This window comes from Poecilia reticulata, chromosome 16, assembly GCF_904066995.2.
Source record: "Poecilia reticulata chromosome 16, P_reticulata-male-v2, whole genome shotgun sequence".
Classification (NCBI taxonomy): Eukaryota; Metazoa; Chordata; class Actinopteri; order Cyprinodontiformes; family Poeciliidae; genus Poecilia; species Poecilia reticulata.
In genome coordinates this window covers 30,362,661-30,387,013 of record NC_088845.1, presented here as the reverse complement: position 1 = coordinate 30,387,013, position 24,353 = coordinate 30,362,661, and the positions used below count along the sequence as shown (strand labels likewise).

General features: G+C 39.4%; 1 protein-coding gene across 5 annotated transcripts in view; it reads left to right on the top strand.

Moving 5' to 3' along the window:
* Positions 1–24,353, top strand: part of vps13b (vacuolar protein sorting 13 homolog B) — a 312,384-nt gene that overhangs the window by 162,632 nt on the left and 125,399 nt on the right. For all 5 annotated transcript variants that reach the window (XM_008432898.3, XM_008432900.3, XM_081617077.1 and 2 more), the window contains exons 32-33: positions 17,438–17,641; positions 22,332–22,458. In XM_008432898.3, the coding sequence (XP_008431120.2) occupies positions 17,438–17,641; positions 22,332–22,458 (331 nt within the window). The remainder of the gene's footprint in view (positions 1–17,437; positions 17,642–22,331; positions 22,459–24,353) is intronic.

Genomic DNA, 24,353 nt, shown 5'->3' with positions numbered 1-24,353 from the left:
GAACTCACTTTGCTGACAGACTGACGTGGTGGAGTAGAAGATGTCATGAAATGCCACAAAGTCAAAGTTTTATTCTTTGTTTATATTTAAGTCATAAAGGCCAAAAACATAAAGACATTTTAAAATGGGAGCCCAGCAAGGTGTTTTCCCTTTTTTTTAAGCACACAGATCAGTCATACGTTCATGTTCACCGACTCCTCTTGTGAAAAAAACAAGATAAAAAACTCTTGTACTGGAGGGTCAGCCAGAACAAACTTTGCTTTTTGTCATCCCAGCAAATGAAACACCTGGTGCTGGTAAACTCAGAGGACATATTTCACATCGCCTTGACACTCAGGATTAATGTAACATTGAATTGTTTTAGAAATGAGGAAGGCCATTGGACTGAGTAAATCACACACCCCTTATTATTAAAGTTTGCTCTTACTTTATGTTTTGAGTGAGACAGGATAGCCAACAGATGAGACTAGGAGATTAGTTGGAGGGACAGTGTGTGGTGATGTGCACAGGAAGTTTACGTTTAACTGCTGAAAATACTGCTGTGGCTTTTTCTGTAGATTTTATGTTTCTGGCTTATATTCCCTCTCTAAAAGTACATTTACGAGGGAATAAAGAGCTGTGACAGATCAGTAAGAATATAGGTTTGCATAGAGTTAGTTATATTTATAGAAAATATCTATACCAATTTGTTCTGGTTTAGATTCCACTGTGAGTAAGTTTAAGTTCCAACTCCTAGGCTGAACTCCATGATAGGAGAGGTTCAAGTAAACATGAGGCACAAACAAGTGAGTGATTCAGAGACTGAACCATATCAACAAAATCAACAACCAAACTCGTTGGTGCAAACAGTAACAAGAAAACCATTACAAAGATGTACATTTTCTATCTCACCTCCCTTTTTAGATTAATTTAGATGAAACTTTATTTTCCCTTTGGAAGTTTCCTCGTGACAAATTCAGTACCAATTCTGAAGTTTTAAACATTGAAACAAAAAAAAGAGTACAATTTTAACATGTTTTACACGAACACAACCCTTTTATATCTGAATCTATGGATTAAGGCAGTAGGCATTCTTTTAAAACACTGTTCTTGATATGATGTATTGCCCTTTGGTGTCAGTAAAACTGTATGACGCATTAATTAATGTAAGTGTCCTAATCACAGAGTGAGGCCACTTTAAAAGATCCTTGAAGTCATCATATACCTTCTTTCAAAATGGCTGTTCTGTATCTTTATCTGTCTTTCTGTCTCTAATTCCACTTATCCATCATCAGTGAGCTTTTGACCACAGCTCTACATTTCAACTGGCTGGTTCTAGTAATGAACATGAGCCTGTATACAGCATTGTGTGTGCTGTGCTGTGGTGTCTACTGACTTCTGTGTACAGCCTGCGGTTCATTCCATAAATTTCTGTGGCCTGTGTGATGTTATTCTCAGGGCCTCTGCTTTGTGAGGAGATTGCACCACAACACTTGTACTCTGTGGCCAGCAGTTAGAGGTTTAGGGGAACTGGGATGAAGAGAACCTCAGCCTTCGCTCTGCTGTGCATTTAAAAGGCTACGTTTTTGTGTAGCACTCAGGTTTACTGTGTAGAAAAAAGGAGTGAATGGAAGTGGTATTAAGAGTAACCATGGAGGAAAAAGTGGAAAATTAGTTATAATTCTAAGTTATTTAACTTATTTCAAACATGTACAAATGTAAACAGATTCTAGACTGGCAAAGAAATAAAATGGGTAAATCCATCCATCCATTTTCTTCCGCTTATCTGGGGTCGGGTTGCGGGGGCAGCAGCTTCAGAAGGGAGGCCCATACTTCCCTCTCCCCAGCCACTTCTTCCAGCTCCTCCAGGGGAACCCCAAGGCGAACGCCGAGAGACATAGTCCCTCCAGCGTGTCCTGGGTCTTCCTTGGGGCCTCCTCTAGGTGGGACGTGCCCGGAACACCTCACCAGGGAGGCGTCCAGGAGGAATCCTGACCAGATGCCCGAGCCACCTCAACTGGCTCCTCTCGACGTGGAGGAGCAGCGGCTCTACTCTGAGTCCCTCCCGGATGACCGAGCTTCTCACCCTATCTCTAAGGGAGAGCCCAGCCACCCTGCGGAGGAAACCCATTTCAGCTGTTTGTATCCGTGGTCTCGTTCTTTCGGTCATGACCCAAAGCTCATGACCATAGATGAGGGTGGGAACATAGATTGACCGGTAAATCGAGAGCTTCGCTTTTTGACTCAGCTCTCTCTTCACCACGACGGACCGGTACAGCGCCCGCTTCACGGCAGACGGTGCCTCAATCCACCTGTCGATCTCCCGCTCCCTTCTTCCCTCATTCGTGAACAAAATGGGTAAATTTTAAAAGAAATCAGTCATGGTAAATATACTTAAAAATATATCCTCAAAGTCTTTGAGGTAGCTTAGAAATCCAAAAAGGAAGTATCTGTCTGTTGTGAAAGTGACATATCTACATTTTGTTTCACTTTCTAGGACCATCTGCAAAGTAGTCAGTACACACATTTCCTTTTTATAAAAAAAAAAAAATACTACTTTCTACTCTAGGTCCCTCCCACAATTTATTTATTTTTTTTTCTAAGTTGTTGGATTCACTAACAACCATGTCCACACAGGGTCGTTTCCGGAAATGTCTTCATCTGCGAAGAGGGAATGACCCAAAACTCTATTTTTACTACTCCAGGCCTGTAAGTGGCGCTAAACATAGAGTATGGTTTATTGGTAAACAGAACAAGAAAACCAGAAAGGCAAACAGCAAAGCCCAAGTGAAGGTTTTTGTGTGAACTAATGAGGAAATGGAGCTTCTTTTTCGGGTCGCATTGGGTTATAAGACCAATTAGCTACAAGATGCACAAATTCATCGTTGTTGTTGTTGTTACAGATGACGAGTTTGGGTTTATACATTAGATTAGAGGTTGGACTAATACGTTATTACTTTCTCTGTCCACATGAATACGCAACGGCGAAATTTTCACCCGGAAAAAATATGTTTGATGTCCTCTAAAATGCCATTTTCTTGTTGATCTGTTTTAGGATGAAATTTGCTGTTTCATCCTAAAACAGTAGGATAGTGCCACATGGGAACTGAATTAAAGTACATATAAACCTATGTAACTCATTGATTGTTCTCATTTCAAAACAGGAGCAGCACAATGCTAGCAATTTCCCTCTCTTCCTCATCATGTGGTTGTGTGTTGCTGTTGAAAGACAAGTTGAATTCTCCAGGCCACACATGCAGACCTCTGCTTGGAGCTTTCAGGAAACTGCTCTTGTGTTTTGGCATGCTGCTGTCAGTCAGGTCGAGGTCCGTGGTGACAGAGGCGAGAGGGATCAGCCCTCACATGTCCTTCACACATAAAAGAGCTCAATCCATGGGTTGACCACACGGCCCCGGGCTTGATCTTTGTTGGTCGTGCTTGTGTATGATTGGAAACGGCTCATCCTTAAGCAGGATATCAGGATTCTAAGAATACACCCAACCTTTGAAGGCTTGTTTCCAGATGGCAGCTTGTGAAATACATATTCTACCAGTTTTACTGTTTCAAAATGTGTGTGGCTAAATTTGTGTGTGTGCATTTCCAAACTCTTTTTTTGTGCATTGTGTATCAGTAGTCCATTTCCTTCCAGCTCATGACATGTTGATGTTCTGGCATCCTGCATGGTTGGTTTGAAGCTGAGATAATCTTTGTACACAGCAGAGGAGGTCTGCGGGCTGTCAGGAGAATCCAGAAAAAGAGGTCACATATACTGCACCTTCCTCAGTGGATTTTATTTGGGAATTTACCAAGAAAACCAGTAGCATCTTGAGAAAATATGGAGAGTGTAAATATCCTTAAAAACATTATAGGAATTATAGGAAGTGGCACAATACAATATTTATGAAACAGTATTTTTCTTATGACAGCAAGATTTTGTTCAACTTTATAGGTAAGCCTAATAATTTTGTAAAATCGGTTTCACCTTAGCTTAAGTTGTTGTGAAATTCAACAAATTTGCATTTCTCTTTACATTTCTCAAATTTGAATGAACACTGCTGTACTCCTGGCTCATGTCATTTCCACACCACCATTATAGAAATGAAAGAAAAACGTCTTCCCGTCTTGTTTGTCTTTGTTGGTATGGACAGTGGTGTCTCGCCAAGAAACAGACATCAGCTATAAGACCAAAGAAATGAATGTTTAGCTACATAAACATACGGATGAGGGGAAGAAAGGAGGGTGCTTGAAAAACAGAGGAATGTTGCGACATTTTCTAACGTCCATGTGTGAAACCACAAGCTCTTCTGTGGCTCGGGGAAGCGGGTGAGAAACCAGTGGCATAATTGCCTAATGCTTGTGTAACTACAGGCACATTACAAACCAAGGGGGCCCAACCAGGCATAAAAGAACCAAGAGTCTGGTAAAAGCGTTTCTTTTTTGTAATTATTTGCTCTGTGTTGTCTTGCATTCTTTTACATCGTGTACCTTAGCACGAACAAAAACCTTTTAAATATATAGAAGGAGGCCCGATATGTTGGATTAGTCTTTGCACCGCAGTGTATTTCCTTTGCTTTCTTTCTTGTTGAGGTCCCCAGAGTTTTTTTATTGATGGGATCAAGATTAGGAAAGTTTACAGCAGGGTGCTCAGTGTGTATGAGAGAATCTCATTCAAATCACTTCAGCTGCAGGTTTGAGGGAAATGTGAAGCCGCAGTGTAGACAACTCAACTGCGGTGGTCTCCTTTCTTCTCTCCATAACTTATCCCACGCACACAAACACATACACAAAGCAGCACTCCGGTCTGCACACCCAGCCTATCCATTTATCATTTCACAGCTCCAGTTATGCACATGTAGCTGAAAGAAAATATATTAACTCCACCAAAAATGCTTCCCTCATATGCCTATCCCCATATAAAATGCCTAAATGATGGCAGAACCTACATCAGTTCCTCAGTAATGATGTAAGGCCAGGGAATGTGCCCGCCTTAATATTTTTACATTCACTTCTAACAGCTCTAAAGGCATTTGAAAAGCTTCAAAGATTTATTTATTTTTTTTCCTTGGCGGTGGTTCCCATCCATTATATGCAGCCTGGTGGTAGAGTGGTATAGTCAGTGTTTAAAAGCCACGTTTGATTCTTGAGCAGATGGCTGAGTTAAGATTTATTGAGAGATCCAGATGATGGGCATATGTTCAGCAGTGAGCACAGGGGGGGATGAAAGATTTACATATAATATTACATATAGAAATGAATATAGTGCCTGAATGCAGGCTGAACACAGCTAGTAGAAGTCAGCCACACAGACCTGCCTTTACTTGTTTGTGAGTAGGACCTAGTCCACTCAGCCAGATATCTGGGAAAACACATTTTTAAGCTTTTTGGCCTTACAACCACACTCTAATATCACACAAAAAAGAATATTTATAGAAGACCAAAATAGAGATTTGAGAAAACTTTGCATTTGTGAGATTTAGGGACAAATAATGTGACAAAATATCCACATGCTTACATTGATGTGATTCTCAAACAACATAGTTTTGTGTCTTATAACTTTATATTCTAATAGGCTATTTAACAGTATATAAATAGCATCATGAAGGAGCATTGCTGTGATGATGTGCTGAAAAGGGAGTGTCGGAAAGAGCGGGAGCTTCTTAAACAGATAGAGATCATTTTCAAGCTGTCAGGTTGCAAAGTTAAATGTCTTATGTTTGATATTTGACATCATTTTCATAACAACTGAAGATAGTTAATTTATTGTGCTATAAAATTGCACTACATGTGTGTAAAATATTTAATAAATTCCAGTTTAAAGAAAAAAAAAGTCAAAATCTGAAATCTATTTATTATTTTACTTTCATATTAAGACGTTCTTCTACTGGCAAAATACACTACCAGGCGACGGCTTGCAACCCAAAAATGTAGCTTTTTTGTGCCCAGTGTTGACGGCCAAATAATGTTGAACTTCTCATTGAGTTTCTATACTTTCCTCTCGTTCTGTTCTTACTTTAAAATTGCTTCAATTCCCACTCAGCTCATCTCTCTTGATTCATCTCTCCGCATCTCTGCAGGATGCTTTTGAACATTTCCTCCGTCTGCTCTCGTCTGCTCCTCTCCCGTTGTGGTCTTTTTGTTGCTACCTCTTGTCTGTCTGTCTCTGGTCAGCTTACACATTGCTGTAGAGCGTTTCCTGCCACCCGGGCTACAGGAAAGACAGAGCACACATCTGTTTGATGTGCCATCTCCTCTAATTCTTTGCACCTGGGCTGGATTCTGTACAGATTTTCTGGTGAACAGAAGCCCTGCTTGTTTCCCTTTTTCTTCATCATCCCTCACTCAGTTTCTCAATGTCTCACTGCAGTTTCTTAATACACAACATGCTTTTCTGTCCAATTTGCTTTTCAGAGTTCAGCGGGGGGTATAATCCTTCCTCCGCAGTGGTACAGAGGGTTGTCATGTCAGCGTCATGACTTTCTGATCTTTTTTTTTTTTTCCATCTAATAAAAACAAGTTCCAGCCCAGTTTCCAACTTGCCATGCAAACTCTTGAAGATTTGCTTTTTTTTTTCCTATGGTTTTGATTTTGAATCCCCCTCTGTGTAATTTCTTTAATAATTGGAAGCCTTTTTTTTTCTCTAGCCCTTTTCTCCCCCATGAATGGTTTTCTGTGCCTCCAGCTTTATAGATGTCAGCCGAAGCGGTCACAAACTTTGGCATTATGATATTTGAGGACTGTATTTTCAGAGCAGAGTTGTGGTTTTCCAGGAGCCTGTCATACAGAAGCTACTTGCTCCCAATCGTCCAAAAGTAGCTAAACATATTAAACAAGACAAAGGCTTTTATAGGGTGAGTAAGGCAAAAGTAATTCAAGACGCCAAAGGCTAGCTGATGTCTAACTTTCAAAAGCATCCACTCAGAGTTGTTTAATCAAAAAAAGAAAGAAGAAGAAAGAAAACCTTCTGCATATCCATACATAATAAACCTTTTAAGTTCTCTCTTTGGTATGCTAAACCAAAATACAGCCTTCTTTGTCTTCTTTGGGTTATGTGGCATATCACAATACCAACTGTTGACCAACTCTTTTCAACATGTTTGCGATGTTTAGGTTTAGGATATAAGAAGTGGTTTTTTCTGTTTTCTGTATTATGTCTTAAAGAGAAAGCTTTTGAACAAAGAGCTTTAGAAGAGAGAGGTCACCAGGAAATTCAAGCGTTTTTCCTCTGAAAAAAGTTTAAATTGAACATGTTGTTAGAAGTGTTTTATCAACATATAAGAAAATCTAGCATATTTTTGTGATCTTTTGGTTGTTTTTTGGAGCATGTTTGTAATTTTAAGTAGACTGACAAAAAAAAAGACCTTTGGAACGGCACCTCTTGATTATGCTGAATGGATGTTCAGCTGCTTAAGGGCAACAGAAAAAAGGATGAAGAGATTCTCATCTGCTTTTTTTAACGATGCTCTCTCTCTCTATATATATATATATATATATATATATATATATATTTTTTTTTTTTTTTTAAAATCAAAATTCACCTCTCTCTAGAAGAGGAAGCAGCTAACTAAGGTAACTGCAGCTATTTTTGAGTCTACACTTTCTCAGATAAGAAAATTTGTTGTTTTATTCCGTTTTACTTTTTAACATCTCCTGAGCTCAGTCAGCAGCATTATTAATTAAATCACTAATTGTTCTCACTAGTTTTTCCACCTGTACTGGTTCCTAGAGCCAACCCATCAACTTAAGGATAGAGTTAAAATGTTCCTTCTTGATAAAGCCTGAACCACTCCATCACTCCATCTTGTTGAGTCACAAATCTGTTGGTCATCTGTCTCTTGTAGGTGAAAACACTAAGAAGGCTCCTGCTGTTATTAATTACATAACACTCATCTGACAGAATTAATTCTCCATCTTTTCAAACTCCCAGTTTGTTCACACTTTGACTAATACTTGCCTGGCTTCCATTGTTGGTGATGACAAACAGATAACGTAAACCAGAATATTTCCATAACCAACTGGGTTTGTTGGATGTCAACCAAGAAAAAAAGCTACGATAAACAACTGACCGGGTTGTATGTTTGAAATGTTTAGCCTGTATGTCCAGGACATGCTACCTGCATGTCCTGGACATACAGGTAGCATAGCTTGTTTTGCCTGCTTTGACTGATCTGCAGATTTTTATTTTTTAAAGTTTATATTTTCTCTGGTCTTTCTGCCTTTTCCAAATGAACAGCATTTCCAGTAAAACTGCATGGCACATGGGTTAGCTCTGCCATGTTAGTTCTTTAGTCAGGGGGGGAGAACTTGGAAAGAAATTCTCACAGAGAAATGTCACCTTGTGTAAATACACTCGGCGGCCTGGATGAATTGGAGATCCGCCTCATAATTATAAACACTGGTTCTGTAGTCATTCACAGAGGAGGAAGAATTAGCTGGTGCAGCAGCCATGTGTTCTCCAGATTATTGCAATTATTTTATGCAGTTTTTCCTTGCTGACATCAAAGTATTTGGACACTATCTCATGAGAAAGTGTGTGCAGTCCTGCAGGGCTGGGCTGAACCGGGGGGGGGGGGGGGGGGCTTTTGAGCTGCTCATAAAAGCCAGCCTCTCTTTCTGCGAAGCTATTGACAGACGTTTTTAATTCCCATTATGCGGGAGCTTCCAGCAGCAAGCTGTCGTATTCTGTTTCATCGCGCCTTTACTTTGCTGCAGTGGTACTTGCCTTTGAACAAAATGTTGTTTAAAGTTAAGAAGAGAGAAACAAGAAGTTCCTACTGTTGTAGCTATCTAATTACATGTTTGTTCAATCTGTCTGCTTAACCTGGAGCATGCGTTAACCTAATCAAATATGGCCATCAGTTCCCTGACTTTGTTTAGGAAACTTTTTGTTCTGCGTCCAAAACGGATCGGGCCTTGATATGTAATCTTTTTGCTTTAAATATTTGTCAGAATTCAATAATTGCTGTAAACAAAATGTAATCAACTTGAAAGAACTCCTCCGAAAAAGCTTTCCTTTCAGAGATGAAGATGAGCATTCTTCAGTTTGCTTTGTACCGTGTCTTTGTGTACACTGCTTTACAGCAGCTTGGTGATATTAAACGTCTTAATCAATATCAAGTGGAAGGGCGAGGAAAGAAAGGAAAAAAAAAAAAAAAGCACACAAGTAGCTGAAGCTGTAAGATCCATAAAATGCGCCTAATTTTACAGCTCTATAAAACACTCTCCTTCCAGGAGCAGGATTGAACAATTTATATGCAGGAGTAAATCACGAGGAGCGCTGCGGAGCCTGTAGCCATCTCAGCTTTAGATGTCGGAGGGATGTTTTGGTTTATTTTTGCTCCTTTCCTAATAATATATAATTGTAAATCTCCTTTCTGTTTGACCCAAATGTCAAAATGGAGAGAGATTCATTCATCACTGCTCATTTTACAGCTTTTTTATAATTATTATTATTATTTCAGAAAACCTGCCAGTATTGCTGATACTGGTGTTTAAATTGCAACAACTTCAATTAGTTTTGACTTTATCTGTCAAATTGGTGCTGATTTAATGGCACTTTGTTCATCTAGTGTAATATAAATATTAATGTGTGATCCTCCAAACTCCTCCCATTCTTCTACTACTGTCATTTTTTTTCTGTCATTTTCTACATTTGTGAAACGCCACAAACAAATTAGGAACAAGTCCAACAGAGAAACGGAGAAGGAAGACTCCTCTCCCACTTTCTCAGTCACACCTGTTGACGGTCAATGCTTGGGGGGTCAGGTTATTGCAAAAAATAATTTAAAAAAATAAATAAATAAACAACCTTTAAAACATCCAGGCAGCTGGGGGGAGTTGTGGCTAATCACATTTCTTAGATGACTGTTTAAAGATAAGATCTGTGAAATATAACAGGTGGTTGGATTACAATGTGACATGTTTTGGTCCAGCTAGGCATCCCCGTCACAGTTCTACATCAACAAAGCACCGCTAAGACTCCCACCGACTTCATTCCGATTTCCAGTGGAGGAAAGAAAGTGAATCAAATGTGTTAACGGGAATCCCCCAATCATTAGGGGGTTTTAAGGGAAAATGGTAGCTCTGTCCACCCTTTATATAGACGTCGATGACTCATCATCAACTTCAAATGCATATATAATGTTGGAGATCTGAGACGGGGTGGTGCGCACAGCGACCTGTCAGTGATTTTCAGCAGCAGCCAGAATTGAAGTTGTTCCTAAATGAGAATCCAAGGTGCCTTTGTTCAGTAGATCCATTGCAGATGTACCTACTGTATAGAGGAATCCAGTGAGTCAGAGCCTTTTAAAAAACCTAGTGAATTACAGTCTCTGTTACCCAGGAATGTTCCGTGCTTAGAGCTACATGCAGGCAGAAGCAGAGAGGAGCACAGTTAAAGCTAAGCAGGCCAGGCGAAGTGTGCCTCGGTGTGTGTGTGCGCGTGGGGGTGCGCATGTGCGTGTGTGTGTGTGTGTGTAAAGGAAAGCAGAACAGAAGCAGCGGGGATGAGGACAGCATCTGTGCAGTTCAATAAATGACCCTTGCAGTGCTGTTGGACAAACTGCAGATCCTCTCAGGCTGAAAGGGAAGTTTTGAAGGTGCATCACCATTCTGACTGATGTGTAGCCAGGAATGTCAGATATATATTTATATATAAATATATAAAGACAGAGCTTCAAAAATACTTTGTGGTTGAATGTGGTAACAAATACTCCCATCATGAGATCGTTGTGACTCCACAGACAATTGTGAAACTTAATCCCACAATGAGTTTACAAATCCGGCAGAGGTTCCCAAACTTTTCATCCTGACCGCCAAAATAACAGCGCCAGAAACTGGCACCTGGCAACCCCCAAAAAAATACATATAGCAATTTCCAATATATATTTATTTATTTACCAGGATGGCCTGGTCTGGCTGCCCAAAGCAACTCCCTGTGGTTAACTTTTATTTACAAGGCACTGCTTGGACTACTGCCAGCATATACTTGTTCTGCAATTGCGCTGAGAAATGTTGACTTATACACTTTTTGGTCACACAATTTGCTGCTTTTTTCTGTCCCTTTTGTTCGGACTGAATTGGACATGAAGACTTTTGCTTATTCTGCTCTGTCTTCTTGGAACTTACTACAAGAAAATTTTTGATTAATTGAATTCTTCTTATTTAGTGCTTTTAAATCCAAACCAAAAGTTTTTGAGGCCAATTCTGTGACATGTACTGATTTTAATAGCTTGACATTTTTGTTTAATTGTTTGTATTTCGTGTTGTTGTTGTGGCAAGGAGGTTTTTAATTTTAATGGGTTTGAATTCTGGTTTAAAAAAATTAAAAAGGTTTAATTATATGTATTTTTGAATCGATTTCTTAGAAAAAAATACTAAAAAGTATTACTGTACATTAGGAATGCACTGATGATCACAGTTTTCTGGCTGATTGATGTTTACCGATCTTTAAAAAGCCTCACCTGCCAATTCCAATTTTGGCCAATACAGATTTTTCTTTAATGTTGCTAAAAAGAGCAAAAAAGTTGCTGAGTTGGCAACAGAGAGTGACTAATGTTATTTTCAAATGTCTAGACGTGACCTGGTGGTCTGGTCTGTCAGTCAAACCTCTGTCACAGCTGAGCAAATAAAGACAGACCTTTCCTTAGATAGATAAGATCGGCTTCACATGTAAATTGCCAATCTCCTAGAATTAAAGATATCAGGGCCGATTTATTGGTGCAGTCCTATTGTACATTATCTAATTAGATATTTAATGATACAATTATTTATTTTGTGATGTATATTTATTTACATGCACCTCAAGGTTGACATCACTGTAATTCTGAAAATCATTCCGAGTCCCCCGACTTTGCATCTCAAAACCCCCACTTTGGGAACCCCTCCATCAGAGTATGGATATGAGGGGAAAGGTGGATCCTCTCCCCCGTTCCCCAACGTTAGGAGCCTATTCCGTTTTCAGCCACCTTCTGTTGAGTTCATATATTTGACATTTTGATCAGGATATCATGTGGTGCACTAAGTTTGTTTCTTTCCATCTCAAGCCCTGTTTAGAGCCGTACAACTTCACTGACATGTAAACTGAGGAGATAAATGACTCCTGTAATTAAGATATGTTGAAATCAAAGTGCACACTCTGAGTTTCGCAGTACACCAGGTCAATGTAAACAGCAGCCTGTCTTCTGTAGTCATTTTCTTTTAACTCATCACTATCACATACTGGTGTCTTGAGGGTGGTATAAACTCAGGCTAATCCTCGCTTTGCTTGCTTTGTATATAGAAGTAATAGTTTACTCTTAAGATCTTGTGTAAATATGATATAATTGGTCAAGCATGAGTGTCTTTAAAGTGCAATCAGCCTAATGAATAACAGGCTTCTGTTAGGAACAGCAGTGGAGGGGAGTAAATGCTGCCAGGATAAAAATGAATGGATGTTTGAGCTTTTGTCATGGGAATTTGTCAGCACATCAAAAGCACCGGTTTCCGTTTATTGTTTGATTTAAAAAGAAAAAAAGAAAAAAATCAACAACGATGAACTTCTCCAAACACACCCGGAGTACCTTGGACTATCCTGGAATGAACTATCGTAGTTTTTTTTTTTGCTTTTGGAACCCTGTTGAAAAGCTTGGGATCAAAAATAATTTCAGTAGCACTGCCGTGACAGTCCGTTATATTCTGCTGACTCCCCATATTCCACCACATCATTTTCCTGCTTCGTTCTAAGAGCTGTTCAGTGTTGTAATTTAGAGCCTTAATTACTATAATTGGTAGATGCAAATTAACAGCAATTGAACTTGACTGGAGATATAAATCTACAACTCAGAATAAATCCCCAACTTAGAAGTTGTAGAATTTCTGGCAGTACGGAGTGAACCACTGTAGGTAAAGTGTGCTTAACTCGCCAAGTAATTGCAAGATTCATGAATCATAATGCTCTTGAATTCCCCTTCAGCACACACACACACCACCAGGGATCTCCACTTAAAGCCACTAGGACGCTGATTGAGAAGCCACTGTGGGGCTTTGACTTACCCACAATGAAAATGCATGGACGAAGATGTTGAGCTAATAACATTCAGAGCCAGAGAGTCAGTCAGTCAGTCGGTCGGTCGGTCGGTCGGTCGTACATGTATGTATGAGTGAGTTCGTCCGTCCGTCCCGACCAAAGCACAGTTCACTCATACATCCGACCAAAGCACAGTTCACTCATGAAATATCTGACAAATACAAACCTGATCTAGTTTGAGTTGGAAGAAAGAAGCTTGAGGTCTCAATGAAATACCCTAATTGTGTGTCCTACTAGGAACAGAAGGTGGGGGGTCAACACATATACAAGCATTATGGCTCTTTATCTTTACAAGGATTTTCCATTGATTTCCAATCATTTCCATAACTTTTCCCTGACCATTACCAAGACATACCTAAATCTAAACTCTATGCATATCTTAGTCCTAAACCTAACCCATAAACAGTATCCCTCCTCATGGAGACCAGTGATTCCCCACAACTTAGTATGTGTTAGGATAATGATCCTTACAACGTAACAAATACAAGGCCACACACACAAACATATTTGTGGGTCCACCCATATTAGGACTTTGCATTGACTTCCATTCACTTTAGTAACTCCATGTATGCCTAACCCAGACATTTTCCTCAACCCTGAACATTACTAGTCTATTCAGAATCCTAACATTAACTAAAACCTAGTTCACTTCGTACCTCTAAACCTAACCCCAAGTCCACTGTATTAGGGCTGGGCATTTGTCCCCATAAGACCCATCGGTCTTCAGAAGGTTAGTAAATATGCCAAAAAATTGTCCTAAATAGTTGCTAAGCAAATGCACACGCATGCACACATATTTGTACTTCTATACAATCTGAAGACTTTGGATTGACTTCCATTCATTTCAGTTACTACATTTATGCCTAACCTTTACCACTACTAGTCTGTTCCTAGCCCTAACCCCATCTAAAACTTAATTCATACCCTACCTATAAAACCAACTAGTAGAGCACAGTAGACCTCCAAAATAGTAAGGACCAGTAGAAGGTCCCCACTTTCCACAAATGACCTCCCTTTGTTGGTAAATATTGTGAATGTGGTTCTCTGTATGTACCATATACAAGTAAACGCACGCACGCACTCACGCGCACGCACACACAGACATTTAATCTGCAGACTAGGTAGGCAGTCATTTATTGTATGTGATTGTTGGGGAAATGGAGTGAAGAACAGACCTGGGTTGTGGGTTAAGGTTGCACATTTCAGAGTGACGAGATCCAGAAGCCAGAAGCACTTGGCATTGCCCTGCTGCTTCCTGCCCCACAGGCTTGGGGTCGAAGCATATGGATTGGGTAAAATGTTGATGGAGGTTGGGAGACCGTATAAAGCTACGGGCCATGCTGCAGCCTGCTCCACAGACTCCTGTGCATGAGGCCTTTAGCACAACCCACCGCTCCCACACATCTAGCATTGGACCCTGAGCCTTAACCAGATCCCACTGTGGTTTGTTTTACAACCTTGAACGCAGTTAGCCTTCAGATGTTCTGCATAGTAATCAAGTTCTCCCAGTTTCCACTTTCTCTCCTTTTCAACAAACCTATTTTCTTATTTAGCCATTTGGCTCCAGTTATTATGAGTTTTTTATTTATGTATGTTCATTTAGTTAGATTTGTTTTATTACAACTACTACTTGCTACCATCCAAACTTCTGGTTGTCAGTTGAAAGTGGTTCTGAGTAGGAAAACTCATAGCGCCAGGACAGGCAGCCGGGCTACATGTTTTGTTGTTACGAGTCTATGCATTTGCATGAATTAATGTCTTTATTAACCCGAGTGCTACAAGCTTGTTTATTTATTTGAATAAAAATATTTCTTTTTGAGTGATGAAGCAGTGGTCTTTCTAAAGCATTGCGAATGAACAGCATGGCCATGTCTTTACTAGAATCAGCTTAAATAGGCTGGATGGTTTCATTTGGTTCCATATTAAAGTTTGATGTGAGCCATCATATTTCAGTTCTGATGCAGAATCAGCCCAGTGACTTTTCAGTTATAAGTTGGGTTTAGATTGTGTCAGAAGATGAATAAATGTTTTCTAGAATAATAGCCATGGCGTACTGAGACAGAACTTTTCTTTGAAGCTTTTGATCCATTTTTTTTTTTTTTTTTTTACAAATGGCAGAATATTGTCATAAAAAAAGTAATGTTTCTGTTTTTGTCATTAAAGTAAGTTTGCTCTTGAACAGAACAAGGACCACATTAATTCCCCTTTCCCTCTCTGACTCTGTGCCCCTATCCACCCTCTGGTTTCCTCCATTTACAAATGCATTATTTCCATTAATGTAGTATTTCTTAGCAGATTTTAGATGCAATGAGTTCCAGTTTTGTGTTCCCCACCTGCTTTACTATGTATGTTTGTAAGTTTGAAAGTTTTTTTTTTTTTTTACCCTTTCTGATTCCTCTTGGCCAAGCAGTGTGGTCTTCACATGACCAATCAAATATGTCAAACCGCCAGTGTTCTCCCCCCACATGTACAACAAGAAAATCTGGCTTCAATTATTATTTCACCCCAAGGGGAACTTCCAAAATTCCTCCTCTCCTCATTTGTCAGAAATGAAGCTCTTTAGTTTCCTGCGATTTGCTGAAATATGTCTTTTGATATTAAATCACACCGTTTTCCACTGGCCGTATGACCAAGACAAATGTTTATCATATTTATTTATGTCATTGGAGATGACCCCGCTGCTCGGCAATGCGGAGAATTGGCTGCAGATTCCCATGTTAGGCTGATTGTGAGAAAGAGAGTCCCCCTAAATAAGCCACAGTTAAGAGATAATTTGGAAAGCACATGAGGTAACCGTGGTTTGTTTAAAGTGAAAAAGACAGTGTGGGGTTGCGCAGGGTGATGGAGGTACTGTTACAAAAACCCTAATGAATCTCGACTGACACATCCCACCCAAATCCTACCCAGCTCTTAGTTTGATTTCTATTATGCTTTGTTGATAAATGTGGTTCCAAATGTTGATTAGGGATCTGTTTCACTTGTTTGTATGTCAACAAATCCAACTAAGCCCAGTTATGCACCTCTAATCTCCCATTGCCATTGTTTTTGTTGCTGGTGCTCATTGTCATAACATCATGCTCTGGTAGAGGCCTTCCCAATGTGGCAAGGAGAGCGAAACGCTATCTGAAAATTGCCATTGACGTTGCCGAAACAAATAACCCTGCTCATGCTGCTGCTACATCTGTAGCCATTTTAAGCCTTCATTTATGCCATTTAAGCTCTCATTTGAATTCACCGGCACAAATAAACATTTCATAATGAACTGAAAGCTCTGATGTCATATGCAGATGTCGAATTCTGATTATTCCTTTTTTGCGCCTTGAATTTTTGTCTGAATCTTGTCTCTCAAAGACAAAATAGATGACATCATTTTTTCTTGGCATGGACGGGTCAGTGCTCGCTCCCTCGACTGCAGCCGTTCCACTGCAGACACTGCTGCCCGGTGCCGATGCATCTCTACATCTCCTCTGCCGTGTTATAGTTTGTGTATACTGTAAAAGTTGTGTTTTTTGTAGACAGGAATAGAAAGGATAAGAGCAGCTTTTTCAGGGCTGCTGAGCAGGCTCTAAGCAGTGCGTACTGCCAGTGATGATAAGGTGGCATAAAGCAGAAGTTTGGATAAATCTAATGATTTCACCTGAGGTATGTGGAGGTCATTTTTCTAAGTTTAGTCCATTTTTTAGAAGCTTTGTTTTTTTAAGTCATCCATAGTGAGACTGGTAGAAGACTGGATTTGCAGAGCCTATGAGGAGAACACATTTTGGATTTGTTTTTACATTTTGTCATAATAAAACCACATACTTTAAATGTGTTTTTATTGGGGTTTAATGTAATAGATCTGCGCAGGTAGGCCTTATTCATGAAGCGGAAGGAAAATGTTACATGGCTATTAAAATTTTGTACGAATTGACACATAAAAAGTGTTCCCTTCATTTAATTGAAAGCTTGAGGTCGTTTTGTGGGGCCACTTGTCTTTACAGCTAAAATTTTTGCCAGTTTTTTGCATAACAGCTTAAATGCTCTGAACTATAATTCTGTTTAATTGAATGGGAAAAGTCGCTAAGTATTCATTTTCAGATCTTGCCTCAGTTTGATTTGACTGGACCGTTGTAACATATCCATATGTTTTGATTTGATTTGGGGATTGCATGACTAGCTGTGCTGTCAACATGATCTCTTTCCTTAGCTGTGAATTTCCAATCTGTTGAATGAGACTCTTGCTTACTGACTATGATTCACAGTACACTCACATCCAACATAAAGAAGAAACAGTTTGTTTGTTTGTTTGTTTTTTTTTATTGTTGTCTTTTACTATTCTATGCTAACACACTGTATTTCCAAAACTCAACTTAGCATTAAAGTGGGTTGGTAACTTCTCTCTTGTTTTCCCTGCAGGCGTGCACTGAACCTGGGCATTCTGCGTGACCCAGGTTCAGAGGTGGAGGACCGACAGTATCAGATTGATCTCCAGTCTATCAACATTGGTACCGCTCTGTGGGAGCAGCTCAAGCCGGAGAAGGAGGGAACTAAAGGAGGCCCGTCGGCAGAAAGTGAGAGGAGCTCTCAGAACCCAGCCCTGGAGTGGAACATGGCGAGCAGGTTTGCAGGAACAGTTACAACTAATGCTACAAAAGGCTACTTAATGATTTATGGATGTATCACTTACACTTGGTAACCTTTCTTCTCTTTCTGATGAAGAGAGCATCTAAATTTAATATTTTAATAATCGTTAACTGGAGTATTCAGACTCTGAAACATTGAAATTTGCTAAAAACCGTTTTCTGTAAGCATGTTCTACCCAAAACTCGTCAAGTTGCAGTTTTAGCTTCACCTAGTTCAAATTCTGTAAAAATAAAATAAAATGAAAAAATAAAAAATCCTATTAAAGTTAGATATAATAAGTTAGATAATAAAATCTCATGCATACAATCAGTGGTGGTACTAATTTTCCTAATGTTCCCATTATAAATTTGTGCAATGCGACAGTATGTCGGTCAGTTTATCGTTCATTAAATTATTTCCATATTAAGGAGCCTTTACATTTTCACTCATAAATACAAACCATGACTATTTTTCTGCTTTTATAGGATCAGGAGCTAAAACAAACAGAAATGTTACAGCCTGTTTGGCCCCACATCCTTTTTTCCACTCATGTATTGAGAGGGAACTGGCCCAAAACTCACAGATTTGCAGGCAAAAAAATGCAGATTTGTTCCCTGTCAACTAAAAATAACCCTCATGGAAGAATGCATTGCAAGATCAACAGAGGCCTGATTGAGACTGGGCTCCCAGGTCATCAGACCTTTAAGTGATGCATGCCGAGATTCACACACCATCCTCACCCAGACGGCCTCACTCTCTCGGGTGCAGGTTCAAACTAACCATCATACATACTCATTAGGGACATCAGTATTTTCTTTGTTTTAAGCACACACTCTCTCTCTCTCTCACATACACACACACGCACGCACACTTTCGCAGAGTGATAGCCTTTGGAGTCCTGCCTGAAAAAAAGCAGACTGTTGGTGTTGCAGATGATACTGATGTATGGGCCCTGGGCTCTCAGGTATGTAGTAAGAGTTTTATGTGGCAGCCAGTTGAGATTTATTTACTGGGGTCCTTTTTTTTTTTTTTTTTTAAAGACTTCTTCCAGAATGGGCTTGTGCTACTGTATATGTTCTCATACATGCAAACGATGCCCACAAAGCACTTAAAAGTCAGTACAGAGTAAGTAAGTCTGTTTTTCAGTCAAGAAAATGTTCCAATTTTTTTAGTAATTGTTTTAGACTCACTTCAGTTTAAAATGTACAGCATGAGAAGTACAGAGAGATATTAATTTACTTGTGTGCTGAAGTACATTTGGTCTAGATTCAATATTTAATGCAGTTTATTTATATAAAACCAGTTCAGCCTGGCGGTGAGTAGCTGTAGCTCTCTGCTCCTTGCTGTTCTTGGACCCTGACTGCTGTGAGCTTTCTGTTCTGCATGTATATTGTGATCAAGTATCAGCTTTTGAATCCCAAATTGTTATGTATAATATTACATACAATGCAATTGCCTACAACTCAACTGTTCTTCTTTTAAGTAAACTATACATAATAAGACATCTCTGGTTATTTATTAGACTTTGGAAAGGTCTGCTCTGTCATCCATTGTTTGATGCCTACCCCTTGCTGCATGTCCGCTCCCCTTCTTTCTTAATAATTGTGTCTTGATTCACAACAGTGAACTGAAATAAGTAGGAACGGACTTTAACATGCTCATTTTGAATAATTACTTTTAACACGCAAAAAAAATATAACCTGATTAATTTTCTTTTCTTTTTGAAATAAAAAAATTCCAAGCTAGGACTTTAGTATTGTGTTTCTACTACACCAAATAATTTGGATGCACAACAACGACAGTGGTGGACGACAAAGCCTTTTCTCTTCTCTTCATTGAGGGTTCATTTTTACTTCAAAAAACAATTTGATGGGACGCTGGAAAAGACTGTTGGTGTGTTCAGGTTGTGCTAAAAAAGTTAGCCTATTATCTAAGCTATTCAAATCTAAAGTAGCATCTGACTGTTAAACATGTAGCTTCAGCACAAACGTCCCCAATGCTAACGTCAGCATCCACAGTCCACATTTCTAAAGAAGTTTCCATGAATGATCAGGAGTTCCTGAAATGAAAGATGAATGGCTATAACATCACTTTCCACCAAAGACCAAAATAACAGATTAAAAAAAATAAATCTTTGTTTTTGAGTTCATATGTCTATTCATTCAATAATTTAGCAGCAAAGGCGCTTTTTGAATTGAGAATGTTGCTAAGTTTGTCAACATGGTTTTAGATTCAAATGCGATTAATTCATTACAGACCCAGCAATTAACTCAATTAAACATGTTCATTGAGTCCCACCGTTAAGAAACAAAATGACCTTCTCTTTCCCTGCTTCCTTCTCGTTGGCAGCAAACACAGTCAGGGGCTTTATTCAGCCTGCTGCTCTGCATGTCAGCCACCACCGAGTCATAACCGAACATGTGATGGAGAATGCTCCAGCAGGTTGAGGAAAGGGGAGCAGAGGAGTCAAGTTCACAGCTTTACTTGTCTGCCACAATCACCGGCAGAAACGCACCGCCTCGTTTTTAACAAGCTTTGACACACGCCGCCTCCAGAGTTCACACCTTTCCCTCCTTTCCTGCATCAGTATTCTCTGCCCTCTCTAGATTTCAACTCATGGCATGTTCACTATGTTGCCTTCAGGGTTCCAGTTTCAGTAGTTGTGGATCCTACAACTACCGGCCCCGGTTAGCTTCATGAGGTTTTGTGAGGAAATTCCAGTACCACGGATCGGCTGACAGGATCTGTCCTCGTCACAGTTTGCAGTTGCCCACTAGGAAACGACCCTCTGTCATAGTGCTGCGAGACACTTGGCCAGACCTCTCTTTACTTCCTGCTGCCATTTATGTTTCAGCTTACTGATTGGACCGTGTGCCATTGAATTTGAAAAGTTTTTTCTGTGCATGCATGAATGTTTTGGAGGGCATTTGCACAAAACAATTTTGCCAACAGGGAGAGAGCGAGAGAGACGTTGTGTTCTCAAGTCCGTTTGAGTTGTCATAATACTGGTAAATTGAACCGTGCGCCTCTAAGCCTTGCTGCTGAATGATAGCACCTGTCCTCTGCAACGAGACTCTCATTGTTTCAATCCCCCGTCTGAGGAGAGATTAGCCATCACCAATTGGCCTCACAGATCATTTCACCTCTGAATTAGGCCCCTCTTAAATTCTGTACACAAAGAAATGTGTCAGAAAATAATCCCTTAAGGGCAATGGTAATGCACATTTGTATAGCAAAAGTGAATGTGATATTGGTTCCGGTTAAGTACTGTAGTCTGGGCCACCTAGACTCTGGGCCTCTTGTAATCCCGGCCAACTATAAATATTGGAAGCTGCACCACTTGATTGTTTTAATAGCGCCAGATGTGGCAATTAACACCACCTTATAAAGCTCTCTTGTATGTTTGTTTTACTGCTAACAAATGTTCCCACAAATATGACCTGATGGTGGGAATGAACATTAGTGAAATGGAGAGAGTTGATATGAGACGTTCTCAGTTTGATCTTGTGCAAACAATACAGGGTTTGTTCCCGACCGAGATCCGTCAAATAACACCCCAATCGTTCATCTTATTGAAGCTTTACCAATAAGATCTTTGACCAGGAATGTGGAAATCTGTTATGGAACAGTTGGAAAACAAGCTTGTTAAAAAAAATCCATGTTTAAATGTTTTTTTTTATTTTATTTTTTTTATAATTTATTAAAAGCCTCAAAATGCTTGAAATACTGGTATGTCATGTTGCCCTTCAGCCAAGGATGCAACCATAAATCAATTGTCAATGTTTTCTCTTTTATAAGGTTTTTATTGCTGTAGTGGCCTTTATTTGCAATATTCAGGACAGGAAATGGGCAGAGAGACAAGGGGCAAGGAATGACGTGCAGCAAAGGTCCCAGGGCTGGATTGAATTCTGAAAAAGTAGCTGCCGTATACGAGATACCGCACGCGCCACCTCAATTGCAAACATTTTCTGCTTGTGTGTTTGTTGACTTCTCACACTTTGCCAAATGGCATTTCTTTGAACAGAAAGAAATGTCAGCCACCACCGAGGCTTTCACTGTTTTGTCACTGCATAACAAAACAGTGAAAGAGAGACCTATTATACAATATTCATTTTTTACACATTTTCACTTCCATTTGTGTCCCGACTGCTTCTAGAAACAGTCCGAGCTCTAAAAAAAAAAAAAAAAAAAAATCCATCCAACTGTTTTCTGGCATTAAGTTCATGTGTTTTGGTGTCTGGAAAAAGAGCCATTTCAAAAACCTTGCGATTAAGTCACAATTGGTGGGCACTGCCCTTCACCTACCAACCCAATGGTAAGCTGGTATTACCCTGTGTCCGCTGTAGTGTTTCGTTATTGACATACTGTTTAGAAACCCTTGGCAACAGCTTATTTGCGTAAAAGTGACAGACCCCTACAACAGTTCATCCTGAAAGAAGCTCAAAAAGGCAGAACTGAACTCTCGTTACCTGAGAATGATTTTGTGGACAAAATGTCAAGAAAATGTTTTGTATAGCTCACTGACATATCCTAAGTTGTTTAAAAGCAAACATATTGGGTCCCCCATCACTGAATAACTGCAATCTTATGGTCAATCTATCTGTTAAATGATATAACATAAAACTCTGTTTTTATGGAAAAAATAACAGTAGTTTTCAAGCTGAGCTATCCTGTCTTGTTTGTACAGCATCAGGCGCCAGCAGGAGCGGAGAGCGATCCTGACGCCAATCTTGACGGACTTCTCTGTCCGGGTCACTGCTGCTCCTGCCATCATCTTCAGCAAAAATCTCTCTCTGGATGGTGGACAGACAGAGGTGAGCCTATACTCTGCACAGTTTATATTCAATTTTTATGAGAAATCATAGTGTTCAAATTGACTTTGCTGCTGAGTTTCACAGTACTGTATAAATGTAAAGGAAGTCTCAAGCATGAGAATCTCTAGGCAGGTAACTTTGAGACACAGAGATCAGAAACACATGGAGAGTTTTCAACACAAGGGGAAAAGAATAACAATACTATTAATGCATTTCCATTTACACTGACATTATTCAGAGAGGCAGTCAGGAGGTCCACAGTAACTCTGGAGGAGCTGCAGAGATCTTCAACAATCACACATACAGTCAGAGATGCAATCATTTAGATCTATGTATGTTAATTTATTTAAATGACTTAGTAAACGTTTTAAAACCATTTCATAATGAAAATCTGTGGCAAAACTACAAACTCGATGGGCACAGATGCTATCCATCAGTCTGACTGAGTGTTAGCTGTTATGTAAAGAACAAGAGGCACAGATGTCAGTCTCTAGATCTGTAGAGTTTGTACACACTTAACCCAAAATGACATGTAGCTGTAATCTCAACAGAGCGTGGCTCCATTAAGCATTGACCCGAGGTGACTAATTACATATGAACACCACTCTCTTCAGATCTATTTTTGTTAGTGATCTTGAAAACTATGTATAATCTTCATTCCACTTCACAGGCATTCAGTACTTTGTGCTGCTCTATCACAAAATAACCCAATAAAATATACTGAAATGAAATGAAACTGAATTTTTGTATCAAAGATGTAAAAAAACAAGTGTCAGAATAAAAAATAACTAAAATATAAATAAATAGAAGTAATCAAACATAAAAAACAAACTTTCATATTCAGTTTGAAAAGGAATAGGAAGAAGTCAATTCTTGTTAAATCTGACTCCAAATTGACTCACCTAGTATATAAACTGCATTTCAATCTAGTTACAACGTGGCGTATTGGAAAAAACTTTAAGTGGTATGCAAGGCACTGCAATTACCACAAAGAATAATGATATTTTTTTAAAAAGGAATGTATCTTTAACCAGTTCAACATCTTAACTCCACATTGTCAGTAGGTTTTCCATTCTAATAGTGTTGGGGGTATAAATGTATTCCTTACTTTGTAAGGGTCTGGTCACTACACCAGCTAACTCTTTGTACCTTTTGACTGCAGCCTGTTAAAGCCATGATTGTAGCCATTACTCTTCTAATCTGCCGTTCATATGAAAATAGAAGTTGATTATGTGAGATGTCAAAAGTATTTATGTTTTGCTCTTAGCTTACAGTAACAAACTCATTTAGAAGCCCTCCACCAGTCCAGCATGTAATGGAGGTTTTTGACCTCCAGAGTTCAAACCTTTCTGCTTATACAGCTGATGTTTTCTGGCATGGCTCTCGGAGACTTCCTGCCTCTTTGATGCCTCGTCCGACCACGCTAACGTGCCCCCTGACAATGTGTAACAGCTAATCCATAGTTTTTACTGAGAGACACACATGCGCACACACAGAGACTAAGTAATTTGTGTAACCTCCTGTGATACAGAGACCCAGAGCCAGGAACAACATGAACGAAGCAGGACTGCATAGTGTTGAAAAAATGTCTAGGTTGAAATTGTCATTAATTTTACTCCCCTCTACCCACTTTATAGCATTTGTTTGTGCTTAAAACATAATATAAAAGCTACTTTAAGTTCATTAAAGGGGCAGTATTATGTAAAGTTTCATTTTTTTTTAGCTTTACATAATGTTATAAAGTTATTACCTCATCAAGAACATACCTAGAGTGTTCCCTTGATTCTTTCATGCGTGTTTGAGAAATCCTTTGATCTCCCGTGGCAACCATTCAGCTGTGCAAAACACCTGGGTGGACATAGCCCTGCCTTCAAGGATAAAGCTCCTCTTCTGAG